General features: G+C 39.4%; 1 protein-coding gene across 1 annotated transcript; it reads left to right on the top strand.

Annotated features, from left to right (window-relative positions):
• Positions 1 to 1,147: 1,147 nt before the first annotated feature.
• Positions 1,148 to 3,034, top strand: BHLHE23 (basic helix-loop-helix family member e23). Its single transcript, XM_063963499.1, has one exon. It carries the CDS (start codon positions 1,993 to 1,995, stop codon positions 2,686 to 2,688), a length of 696 nt encoding a protein of 231 aa, XP_063819569.1. The 5' UTR covers positions 1,148 to 1,992; the 3' UTR covers positions 2,689 to 3,034.
• Positions 3,035 to 13,506: the final 10,472 nt, after the last annotated feature.

The following is a 13,506-nucleotide window of genomic DNA, read 5'->3' on the forward strand; positions in this document are numbered from 1 at the left end:
AACCACTAACAAAGGAATGCAGGTAATACTACATATAATACAAATATTGAACCCCAGAAAGGCATGCAAGGGTTAAGGGGGCGTAGTCCCTTGCGACGGTGTGAAGAGCGCCCGTAGGGCGCGATGAAGCACCTAGTTACTTCATATATAGACTTGCAAATAAAATATAGACTGACATTTTGAAAATATGGTGAAGCAAAACCAGGACTTGAACTTCACATTTCTACAGAACACCCATGATAATGTGGTTAGCAGTAAAATTTTGCTGCAAATCATCTCATTAGTACTCCAGACCTGTCAGTTATATCCCGAGTAGGCAATTTGTGGTTCTCTTTCTGCTCTGTATCTACATGTCACAAAAAAAGTAAGATGATGATGATGATGATGAATATAATTATTTTTTAAAATAATAATAATAATTATTAATATTATTATTTATTATTATCTTTTATTTATAGTATCAAAAATATATGGGGAATTGTTTTACATATTCATATCCGTCCCTATCGAAATTTTCTATCATACAAACACACATGGGTGTCAAATTTAACACAATCAATGGTCATATTTAAAAGAAAAAAAAAGATTAAAAAATCCGTGTATACTGTACAAAGAACTATACTCAAATTCTGCAATACACCTACATGCCTGTAGATGGCAATAGAGAGTTTTGAACTAATACACCAGGGTCCGAGATTATTTACTCAAAAGCGGTGCCAACAAAGAACATTAGCTCCATAACAATAGCCACAAATAGTGTGAGCTTTATCATTTACTGTAGCTGTGTGAGTGCATGTTCCACACACAGATCTCTGATACATTGGGTCATTGGCTATTTACTGCTTGGCTTCACCATGCTTTAAATGGCATAACCGATTTGTAAAATGATAGGGGCAATTTGACCTGCCCAACTTCAATAATGCAAATAATATAAATGCCAATTCAAACAGTGCGATATTTAAAAATGCACTTCTCATACAGAGTATAGACAGAAATATTCTGCTGGAGTAAAGATGAAATCAGGGCAATACTATTTAAGGTGCAGCTGTGAAAGTGTTAACTAGGCACAGAAAAGTGTGATTGGCCGAGTGTGAGGATTCCCTAAAGACAGCTCATTCAGATATAAGCAATTACACTACAGGCAGCATGAGCTCCTTCCACACCAGGGTACAGCGCACTGCTAGGTCGTTACAGATTGGCAAGGGTTGTGCTGCATTTTGGGACTAGATGCAGGGCAGTGTGACAGGGCATGAGACTGGCAGATATAGATCAATGGGACGATTCTGAGCCTGTCAGAGGCTTGGCAATGGTGGCACATATCTTGTGTCTCTGGAAGGGACACAGATGTGTGAGCCAGACAGGCACCGACTGTGCTTGGTGACACTAGCATTGCGTACAGCACAGAGACAGCTGTTGCTGTAGTAAATATCACGTCTTTTTTTTTTTTCTTTTTCTTTTTTTTAGCTATAAAGGGCCAAAACAGTTCAGGTTAAACCTGATAGCGGGCAGAAGTTTAGACTAGCAGTGAGCAGGGCACTGTTAACAAATCTTGGCCAGGTTGTGGCACAGCAGTGTGAAAAAGGCTTGAGATAGTGTTTGGTAGAGCGTTACATGGTGAGACTGGCAGCAGATAAAGTAGATGAGAGTGCAGCTGGCATTGGGTAAGGCAGTGGGCAGAACAGTGCGTTGTGACGCTGATAGTGAGCATAGCAGTTTAAGGTGAGACTGGCATCGAGTAGAGCAGTGCATGGTGACTCTGGCAGTGGGTAGAGCAGTGCAGAGTGAAACAGCAAGTGAAAAGAGCAGTGCGGGTTGAGACAGGCAGTGGGTAGAGCAGTGCAAGGTAAGACTGGCAGTGGGCAGAGCAGTGCAGGGTGAAACTGGCAATGCACTGAGTGGACAGAGAGAGGCTTCCTGAAGCTGGCACTGTGCAGACCTCCGCAGTATTACTGAGCTGACAGTAGCCCCCAGACACCTGCTTTCCATGTATTTATGAGTGTCGGGGAGGGAGCTGCTCGTTTGGCCGTACAGGGGATGTCTGATATGGATTCTGTCCCAAATGACGCTTACATGTCCCTGGCGCAGACTTACGGACACACTTTCTATGGCGCTCTCCGAGGTGCTGAAGCTGCGCGCAATTACGCGGGACCACCAACACTAGACTTCAACGCAAGCTCTCGGGACAGGTCTGGGGACAGCAGTGACGACCAGACTGGGGACGACGAGGACAGCTTCGACCCCACAAAGGGCAGCCCATCCTATGATACCGATGGAAAACTTATCGGGAAGAAACCCAAGGAGCAGCGGTCACTGAGACTGAGTATCAATGCCAGAGAGAGGAGGAGAATGCACGATCTCAATGATGCCCTGGACGGGCTCAGGTCTGTTATCCCTTACGCTCACAGCCCATCCGTCAGGAAACTGTCCAAAATAGCCACCCTGCTCCTTGCCAAGAACTACATCCTCATGCAGGCCCAAGCTCTAGAGGAAATGAGAAAGCTAGTGGCGTATTTAAACCAAGGACAGACTATCAACAGCTCTCTTACCAGTTCCCTGGCTCCCTTTGGACAGTCCTCGACCTCTGTGTACCCTTATCCTGGAACAAATGTACCCAGCGCCCCTGACAAATGCTCAGCCTTCTCTGCAGGTACCTCCAGCCTTTGCAAACACTGCACAGACAAACCTTAATGGTCTCTGTCCTCATACCCAGCCCTTCCTGTGTACACTCCACTGCAGAACTCTTTTCTCCCATCAGCTTCTCAGGACTCTGCCTCTCGGTAATATTTCACCTACACCATGCTGTGACGGGGGGCCATCTATTGTTCTCATGAATGACCTAGCTCCTGTTTGTACTAAGGCAGTACTTTTCTCAATGATCAGTGCTGTCTATCACATTGTATACATCTGCAGAAAATACAACTTAGAACCGGTCAGATACTTTATTACAAAAGAGGATTACTTCAGTTAGAAAGTTTGTCATTATGGTGGAAATAAATACATGAATTAAACCTACTTTATCGTTGGATTATTATTTTTTATTGTTCTATAGGAAATTAAATAGAAATATAATTTGTTTAAGTTTATGGGGTTAGTCAATTGAAAATAATAAGTTTTATTAATAGTGTATACATTAAAGAATAATACAATATTAGCTTTCTTTAAAGTAATGTGAGTTTGGCTACTGAAAATCACGTTATTTGGTTTATATTGATGTTTGATATGCAATTAAATAAGAATTCATTTTTGGGAGACTGTAATAAAAGCTGTTACAGCTGATTATAATGTCAGTAGCTTATAAATGGTGAGAGAAGTCAAGTCAGTGGTTATATATAAACTAGAACATCTTAAAGGATACATTTACAAAAAATATGTTCAATAAAGTGGCTTTGGTACAAACTTATTGGCACCTCTTATCCTAATCTAATAGAAAAAAGTGCTTTCCAACAGTGCCTGACTCTATGGGATATCCCTAAGTTTTGAAGATGTAACTGTGGAAATGTACATCCCTTACAACTTTTATATTTTTCACAATAACTAGTGAGCTTATACCATGCTTCTTGTTTGCCTGTCAAACAGTTCTTGGTACTTTTTATAACCTGTGTTCTTTACTTTTCTGTGTGTGTAAAGTATGAATAATCAAAATGTAATACAATTATATTATGGTAGAGTTAACAGAGTTTTGTCATGTAGGATAGACAGAGTGTTTGTATTGAAGAATTACACATTCACATGCCCTACCACAAAGTGTCTTTGAAAGCTAGTTTTAAATGTTGACAAACATATAGAACACTTACCAGTCTTGGTGTTGGCAAAATAGGTAGTGGTATGCAATTAATATCTGGAATGCTTGGCGCTAGTATTTTCCTTTGGTGCAAATTTTATCACATGCCTAAAACCTATTAAACAGATTACAAATTTCTCTTGTCTTTTCCATAACTGCCCCTGGCATTCCCCTCTTATTAAATTGCTTATGCGTGCTCCTCATGATAATGTTAAGAGAAAGAACTTGGTTATCATGTGTGTATATGGTGTGATTGCTAAGAAAAAGGGCTTACTTTTATTCATTTCTGGCCTTTGGGACTTTCTGGATAATAGGCTCATTTGATAAAATATCCCATACCTGCTATAGCACCCATTCTTCCTTTAAAAAACATAAAGCCCAATTATTTTATCTATAGTATTTAACTAGATTTTATTAAGTGAAATATACAGTATGTTGATGTGTTACAGATAGCATAAATGTGCTGTTATTTATAACAGCTGACGTATTATTGCACATTGTCTATATTATGTTAGTACTGACTCTTTGATATGGGTTTCTGTACAAGTGTTGCTTGTACTGTGTTATAAAATAACCTGTATTGTGTATTCTGAGACCTAGACAGTTAGACATAAGGGTTCACTATATTATTTACTTAGATCATGGTTTGATGGGTTTGCACAATTTGTATATACACTTGTATTAAATGATGATGTTTTCATTGACCAACAAATATTCCTAATTTTGACTGTTTCTAGTAATTATCACCATGTAATCACCAATGGTTTTAATTTCTAATGATTGTTATCATAATTAATTACTATAGTGTGGCTGTCTATATAGTTTAGCTATTTCCTTATAGAACAATATTTAATATTTATCACCACCTGCAGACTGCATAATGTGTTGTAATGTTAAAAAAAAACAGACTAACCAAGAAAAAGATGATTGTAAACACTGTCTACTTTTTTAAATTGACAAATATGCAAAACAGAATATGCAAAACTAATTATTAATAATTAGTGGAATTATGAAAGGTTGAATTCCAAAAGTTCTTTTAAAATAGATTATGTATAATTGTTGAACTATTTTATTGTTCATTTGAAAACTCTCTCTTGCTGTAGGGTCTGTCCCTTTGGATTGTGCACTCTTTGGAGAAAAATGGGAGATACGTCTCCATATATTTTGTTATACTCTGAACAGTGATTGGGAAACTACCTTTCTAAAATATTTTATTTAGAGCGCCATAATATCGGGGCAATTAAAAAAGTTTACACTGTTTATGGGTCAAGCATACTGTAAGGAGAAACTGAAGCAAGTGCACAATGGAATAATGAAGTCTCAATACAATGGAAGGCCTCTCAAATCAGTACATAATATGATTGTATGCTTAGGAGCTCACAATCTACACACTTTTACAGCAGCAATAAACGTGCAATAATCACACTTTGTTCTCAATTATGTAATCTTTCTGACTGATAAATTTAAACCATTATGCAGCTTGGAACTGTAATAATATGAGCCAGCATTTTGAGAGCAGTAAAGTGGGGCCAACTGTTTTCATCATCTGCCTGACATTTGCCACTGGGTACTTCACTGAAACAAAATCATTTGCAAAAGAAGTACTACGCCACATTATGTGATCATTGCAGCCTCTAGTTGTGCTGGTTGTTTAGGGCCCAGGTCAGGAACATGTTTCAGTGGATCCATTACAAATCCATATTGGGACCACTTGAAATTCCTTAATTGATTCCAGGGCTGTCCACCTTTCTTCGTTGTTGATTTTTTAAAATTATTTTTATTATGCAATATAATGGAATACAACATCGTAAACAACCTGCAACATAATGAAATTTGCAAATTACTAGTATTGACAAAGTGGTACGGAAATGAAAACCATTAAGTGGAAGTAAGAACAGACCCAAATAAAGGTGTTATATAAAAGAGCTACCTTTCACTATTCATTTGAAAAAGAATGATTTTAAGAATGATTTTGTCCTGAAACCAGTCTTCATTCATTTATCTGCTTATGAAAATGTTGCTGAAATATTTATGGTGATAAAACAGACATAAAGTTTTTTTCCCATGCTTGATTATGCTCTAAAAAAGTCAAAGCTTGACCATTGCTATTACAGAAGTCCATGAGTAAGTAAGTAAGACACATGCAGTAGGATAAATCATAATATAAACTTCTATATATTAATAGAATTATATATGTACCCTTTCCTTCCTATTTCGTAATGTTCAAACTTACTTTCACATTTATTTACAGTCTATTATTGTCTCATTTCTTCTTGTATTACTTCTAATGTTCAGAGTACAATAGTGCTGTGTAGACAGTTAGTATCTTACAAAAGAGCACAGAAACATAACTGGGGAGATGGTGACCCTCCCTAGAAACTTCTTCTTCTTCTTCTTCTTCTTCTTCTTCTTCTTCTTCTTCTTCTTCTTCTTCTTCTTCTTCTTCTTCTTCTCTGTCTACAACAGCTTCATTAAATCTTCTTCAGTTACTGTTTTTACCTGTTATCCACTTGTCTTCTTCTGTTTCCTCTATAGCTTCTACCTGCCCTCTTCTGTTACTCCTTTCCTCTATAGCTTTCACTTGTCTTCTTCTGTTACCCTCCTTTCTTCTATGGCTTTCACTTGTCTTCTTTTGCTACCCCATTTCTTCTATAAAATTTTTATATCTTTTTTTCTACAGCCTTCAGCTTTCTTTATCAGTTACTCTCTCTCTCTCTCTCTCTCTCTCTCTCTCTCTCTCTCTCTTGTTGCCCCTTTTCTTCTGAAGCTTTCTTATTGTTACCCCAAATTGCCTCCAGCTTTCTTTTACCTTTCTTTGTCTGTTCTTTCATATTTTCTACAGTGCTTTTCTGATGTTACCACATATCTTCTGCAACATCCTCTTTTAGTTTGTTGTTCCATATTGTCTACAGATATCATCGTCTGTTACCTCTTTCTATTATAGCTTCCATAGTTCTTAAATTACCCCGTTTTTTCTACAGGGTCCTTCTTTCATCAATTACCTCTTTTCTTCTGTACCTTCATTCATTAGTAAACAATTATCTCCTTATTACAGTGCTGTACTCTCTGTCATACATGTAGATATTGTTATAGCTACAAATTATTTCTTTTACACTTCCGTAATATTTTGTCCAGATGCCTCCTGTATACTAAAGTAGTAAACTCTCAATTTTTCTATTTCGGTCTTCATAAAATCAAATAAACGCCCTCCCTATCCCTAACCTCTCCTTCTAGACTCTAGAACTTCCATTGTTACATACTTATTTCCCCACAAGAACTACTTATTTTACCTCCTACTATATATGTAGCTACCTAGCTTTCTTCCTAGAGCCCGAGGTGGATTAGCAACAGGGACGAGCGGTGAGGTAAATTATTCAGGAGGCACTTGCTTTTACCAGAGCCAGATTTACACAAAATGTATGAGCCAAAGGGTTCATGTGGGCATTATACAAATATTCAGCAGTATATAGCGCTAGAAATTTGGTGAATTTTAATCAGAGAAGTGCGGAAAGGTTAGGCCTCACCTGCCATAGAATTTTTGCTCCAGAGTTTTTACTATAAAAATGATTAGAATAATACAAAGAAGATATTTCTAATGTATTCTTTGTATTTTTCATATACTTTATATAGTCAAAACTCTGGCATATACGTTAGTATGACAGGAAAGACTGTGCCTCACCTGCCCCACCTCACCGCACACCACTGCTTAGCAAGGGAGCTTAGCCTTCATGATCACCAGACAAACTACACTTACATATTTCATCTAGATAAAATGATCATTTCTCTTTTTCTATGGATGTTTGAGGTATGAGAAAGAAGAAGAAGAGACTCACTGTGGAAGGAAAGATGGTAGTTAATGTTCAAAATTGTAAATAATTGGGGGTAATTAAACCAAATCTTTCTAATGCGGAAATAGATCCAACCAAAGTCCTTATAACTCTAAATCTTCACCGCCTGGAGAACTATATATTATTCTTTCTCCCCATCTTTAATTAATGGTTACCACACAATATAATGATATAGCCACGTTATAGTCCACAATAATCAGTATACATTTGGTTCTGAAATTAGTGACCTTTATTATCTTTGATGTAATATGTGCATATTTACGGTAAAAGGCTCAAGACAGTTCAAATTAATTGTAATAATAATAATTAAAAATAATAATACTTATTATTATTAAAATTAATTTTATATGGAATGCCAGGTATTTACTAACAAAGGGTAAATGCACAGTAACCCCCAGCAGCTACTGTAATCTGCAAACAGCTTTGATTAGTCCATTGTAAAGGCAACAAAGAAGGCAAATGTCTGATTAGTGGAATATTCCACGTTTGCCTTATATTACCAAATAACACTTCTGTTATTAGGCAGCCAAAGTTTTAAGGTCGCATACTATATGCTGTTCAAATAATTGTTGAGAATCCGAAAACTAGAAAGCACTTTGTGTATAACCTTATATGCTTGCAACAAACATATGAGTTTATTAAATGCAAAAGCAACATTTCGTAGACATGTGTGATACTCTCTTAAGATATATATATATATATATATATATATATATATAGATAACGCAGGTCCGGCACTCCTTGCCTCTCAATAAGCTGCGCCGGTGCCTTAACAGGATTTAATGTATAGCATGCAGAGGTGCGGCACTCAGGCTGGAATAAAAGACGCTAGATCGGTGGGGGTGTGGTTCATCAAATCGACAGTGTCTAGGTCGACAATGTTTAGGTCGACCACTATAGGTCGACAGTCACTAGGTCGACATGGATGGAAGGTCGACAGGGTTGCTAGGTCGACATGTGCTAGGTCGACAGGTCTAAAGGTCGACATGAGGATTTTTTTTTTTTTGCCGTTTTCTTCGTAGAGTGACCGGGATCCCAAATTAGTGCACCGCGTCCCCTCGCATGGCTCGCTTCGCTCGCCATGCTTCGGGCATGGTGCCTTCGCTCCGCTACCGCTTCGCTCGGCACACTTTACCGTTCCAATCGTAGTCCACGTGGATCGTTAAGTATGAAAAAATTCAAAAAAAGAAAAAAAATGTGAAAAACTCATGTCGACCTTTAGACCTGTCGACCTAGCACATGTCGACCTAGAAACCCTGTCGACCTTCCATCCATGTCGACCTAGTGGCTGTTGACCTATAGTGGTCGACCTAAACATTGTCGACCTAGACACTGCCGATCATCAGACCGGATCCCATCGGTGGAATGGTCATCAACGTTTCAATATATTAAATATTGTCGTCAGGATGATCCTGACGACAATATTTAATTTATTGAAACGTTGATGACCATTCCACCGACCTAGCGTCTTTTATTCCAGCCTGAGTGCCGCACCTCTGCATGCTATATATATATATATATATATATATATATATACTATATAGCAATAGAGAATATATACTATATAGCAATATATACTATATAGCAATAGAGAATATATACGTTCATAGCTAGTCATGGACACACTGTAGTAATAATAATAATAATAATAATAATAATGCTATGCTACAATTAAGATCAGGCAGTTTAGTTTTCAGACAAAATATCCTTGTGTTGTGCCTCGATCTGTGGAGTTTTCCAGTACAGAGCATGACATGTGGGGGTGAAATCTACAGCTTAAGGGCCTGCAAGCAAGTGAGAAATCTGTGAGAGCAGTCTAAAGATTCTGCAGACTATTTTCCTGTTGAGAAAAATGAGAATACTACATCACTCGCCTAGGAAGAAATGTTTGGATTTAAATAGTTTATTACCGAGGATGCTTCTTATTATTTCATAATTATTGATTTGGAACCAAAATGCTGTATTGTGTATCAATAAGATGATGGTAGCACTACTCCCTTTTGTTAGGTTTGTTAAATAGATAATTCTGAATACATTATGGATGTAACTCCAATGACTGCCTTATACGTCATAGTCATTTCCGTCTATTTTGTGGCTTTACTTACTGTGTTATTAATTTGTGAGTATTTGTTACATAGTGTATAGGATAGAATATATATTTATGCTATTATTTTTGTGATTATTTGGAACATGTTTTATGATACGTCTGTTTATGCTTAGCCATTTTAAATATTGCTAGGAAATGGAATGCACTATAAATAGGATATAATCAGGATCAGGGCCATAGAGGGCAATGGCAAAACCTGCGTCATGGGAAAGGTACGTCCAAATCCTGGGGGCGTGGCCATGGCTGCCAGGAAAAAATATAAATCTGAGACATTACAAGTAACTCTTGCAAATTGGAAACTACACAATACTGGTGATTATTAGCTTTATATTAGAACTTATCGAGAGAAAAGTATAGGAATTTCACAGGAGGGGGGAGCTTCTGTAGCCAAAATTTCGAGATTCTGTTTATTCTTAATATATTGTCTTTCAATTTAACACATTTAAACAAACAATGGGCCATGTGTTGAGTTCGACGTAATTTATGCTAAAAATCCACATAGTAAAAAATACCATTTATTTAGGACCATGTTCTGAGGGCTACACTTTGCAGAGAGAGGAATGCATGGGCCCAGATTTATCAAGCATGGGAGATTGATAAATTGCACGGTAATAAAGTACCAACCAATCAGCTCCTAACTGTCATTTTTCAAACACAGCCTTTAACATGGCAGTTATGAGCTGATTGGTTGGTATTTTATCACCGTGCAATTGATCACTCCCAAAGGCTTGTTATATCTGGGCCATAGTAACACACACACACTGTCTCTTTCAATTGATTCATAACTTTCCTCTTTCCCCCTGGAGTCAAGCTCTCAGCCAGCTCTGCCTCCCACACGCCTTCTATCTCGAGCGACCGCGAACTTCAGCTCCTCCCCGGTGCCTGGCTAGAGCTTGACCCGGGAAAAAGAGGGAGGTTGCGGCCTCCTTAAGGGGAAGGTGCGTGTGTATGTGTTACGGGGGCCACCCCCCTGGATCCACCACTGATCTGCACAAGAAAATTATGAGCCCGGTTAGGTCAGGCATACATCACATACTTTTACCCCTATTTTTTTTTACCATTTCTTTTTCTTTTTTTTTGCAAATTGACACATTCACTATCAGGAATACACATGTACAACTTAGAAAATCTGGCTATTACAGTGGGTACAACTGTCCATCTGATGTACTAATACAACAATAGTTGGCTGCACAAGAGTAGACACACACCCATACAACAAAATATAAATAAAATGATTCTCGTGATCCTTGTGCACAGATAACAGGGCTAGCTTGGATTGTACGCACTTAAAGGCATTTCTCTTATAAGAGCTACTGTATGTGAACCAATAAACATAATTACTTTTAAGATCCTGTTTGTCCCCAGTGTGAGATGCCTGTCCCTTCTGTGTTTTTGTAACAAACAGATCAAAAAACCTGCTTTAATCTATTCCCCAGCTGTCCTGTTTTGAGCCCAGTGTCTCGTATCAGTCCTCTGCCAGCAACCCATCAGACCTTATCCTTAGGAAAAAGTCAGGAAGAATCAAGTGCATCAGCTATAAATTACCTATAACATGGAAACAGTTCAAAATGTCAGGCAATTTACCCAGCAACAGATGTTTTTTAATGAGATTTAAATGGAGATGCTAAGTCCACATTCTACACTATGACAGTCTCATGGGTTCACTTAAAGCTAGACATACAGATGCAACCTTCCTGGTCTAGCCTGCATACGTTATGAGTTGTGGCCAGAGCCGTAACTAGCCAATTTGGCACCATGTGCGAGAAAAAGAGTTGGTACACCCCATATATAAAATGGAGACAGTGCTCGTCAAAGGTGTGCACAAAAAATATAGGGGCGTTGCTTCACAGGAAAGGGGTGCGGCCACATAATAGTACCAATTCACATCACACCACACAGTAGTGTCCATTATTGAAATTACACCACACAGTAGCACCCCCTATACACAATATATTACGGTAGAGCCCCTTACACACATTACATCAGCTAGAGCCCCTTATATACATTACACCAGGTAGAAAATCCTTTATACACATTATTCCAGGTAGAACTCCTACAGAGAGTGAGAGAGCATCTTTGTTGCACTGTCATGACTTGTCCCTGTATCCAGTACACCAGCAGTCCGCAGCCCCCTTCCATACCCAGAAGTCCAACAGGGGAAGATAAAGGTAGTCAGAGCACATGGAGGGCACACTCAGACACGCTGCTTGCTGCATTGTATAGCGCCCAATGATGCAGCTGTCAGATGTCACCAATCGGGCAGGATTCAGACAGTATGGGTGATTCAGACCTGATTGCTGGGCTGCTAACTTTGCTGTCCTGCGTTCAGATAGTTGCCACCCCCAGGGGGAGTGTAAATTCGCCGTGCAAGTGTGCGATCCTATGTGTACGCCAAGCTCCTAATATCCACTTTGTGCAGTCTCTTCGCAGCCCAGGGCTTACTCCTACAGTGCGATCACAACAGGCTGATTGGAAAAACTTGGGCACGCCTGCGTTTTTCCGGATACTCCCAATAAACGGTCAGTTTACACCCACAAACAGCTTCCTCCTGTCAATCGCCTTGCGAACGCCATGCGATCGGATTTTTCACACCATCCCGCTGCAGACTGGTGATGCCCTGTGTCGCTGTCCGATGCGCGTGCGCATTGCGATGCATACGCATGCACAGTTAGTACCTGATCGCCTGCTGTGCGAAACCACACAGAAGCGATCAGGTCTGAATTATCTCCCAGTGTGCCCACAGGACAAATGCGCAGTGTGCCAGGCACCATCTGAATCACCCTAGTTACGGCCCTAGGGGGGATACTCCCCCCCCCCCCAACCCAAACAGGGGTGACCTGTACCTACCTCTCTCTAAGATAAGGATCTTTTATACTCTTTTATTTGGTGCTTTTAGTTCAGTTGTGTTTTAAATTGTCCCATTTTTTATGTATCTCTTTTATGTTTGAATTATTATGTGAATAAATAGTTTTTAACTTTTTAAACTTACTGCTAGTTATTACCTTACTGACACCAAGGTCGCTACAAACCCTCATCCCCTCCTATTCCTACATTGTCTTTAGGGGTTTACCACCTCTATAATTTGAGGGTAATAGCAGACGCCCCGCCAATAGCATAGGGGAGTGTCATAGCAACTAGTTCTCCAAACAACATATCTGTGTATCATACATGTGGCGCAATTTTAATCTTTACGTTTATATTTAGTGTTAATATAAAATGACATTCATTTATCCACTCACCCCTCCCTAGTGTCGTAACTAGGCATTTTAGCGGTGTGTGCAAGAAACGGCATTGGTGCCCCCCCCACCCCCTCACATGCAAGATAGGGGCAGTGCGCGCCCTAGGCGCACAAAAAATATATAGGGGCGTGGCTTCATGGGGAAGGGGCATGGCCACAAAATAATATCAATTCATACTACGGTGCACAGTAGTCTCCATTATTCAAATTGCGCTGCACAGTAGCGCCAATACACCAGGTAGAGCCCCTTTTACACATTACAGCAGACATTCCCCCTTTTTACACATTACGGCAGACATCGTCCCCCTTTTTACACATTACAGCAGACAGTCCCCCTTTTTACACATTACGGCAGACAGCGTCCCCTTTTTTTACACATTACGGCAGACAGCGTCCCCTTTTTTACACATTACGGCAGACAGCGTCCCCCTTTTTTACACATTACAGCAGACAGCGTCCCCTTTTTACACATTACGGCAGACAGCGTCCCCTTTTTTACACAGTACGGCAGACAGCATCCCCCTTTTTACAC

Source organism: Pseudophryne corroboree, chromosome 3 (assembly GCF_028390025.1).
Source record: "Pseudophryne corroboree isolate aPseCor3 chromosome 3, aPseCor3.hap2, whole genome shotgun sequence".
Lineage (NCBI taxonomy): Eukaryota > Metazoa > Chordata > Amphibia > Anura > Myobatrachidae > Pseudophryne > Pseudophryne corroboree.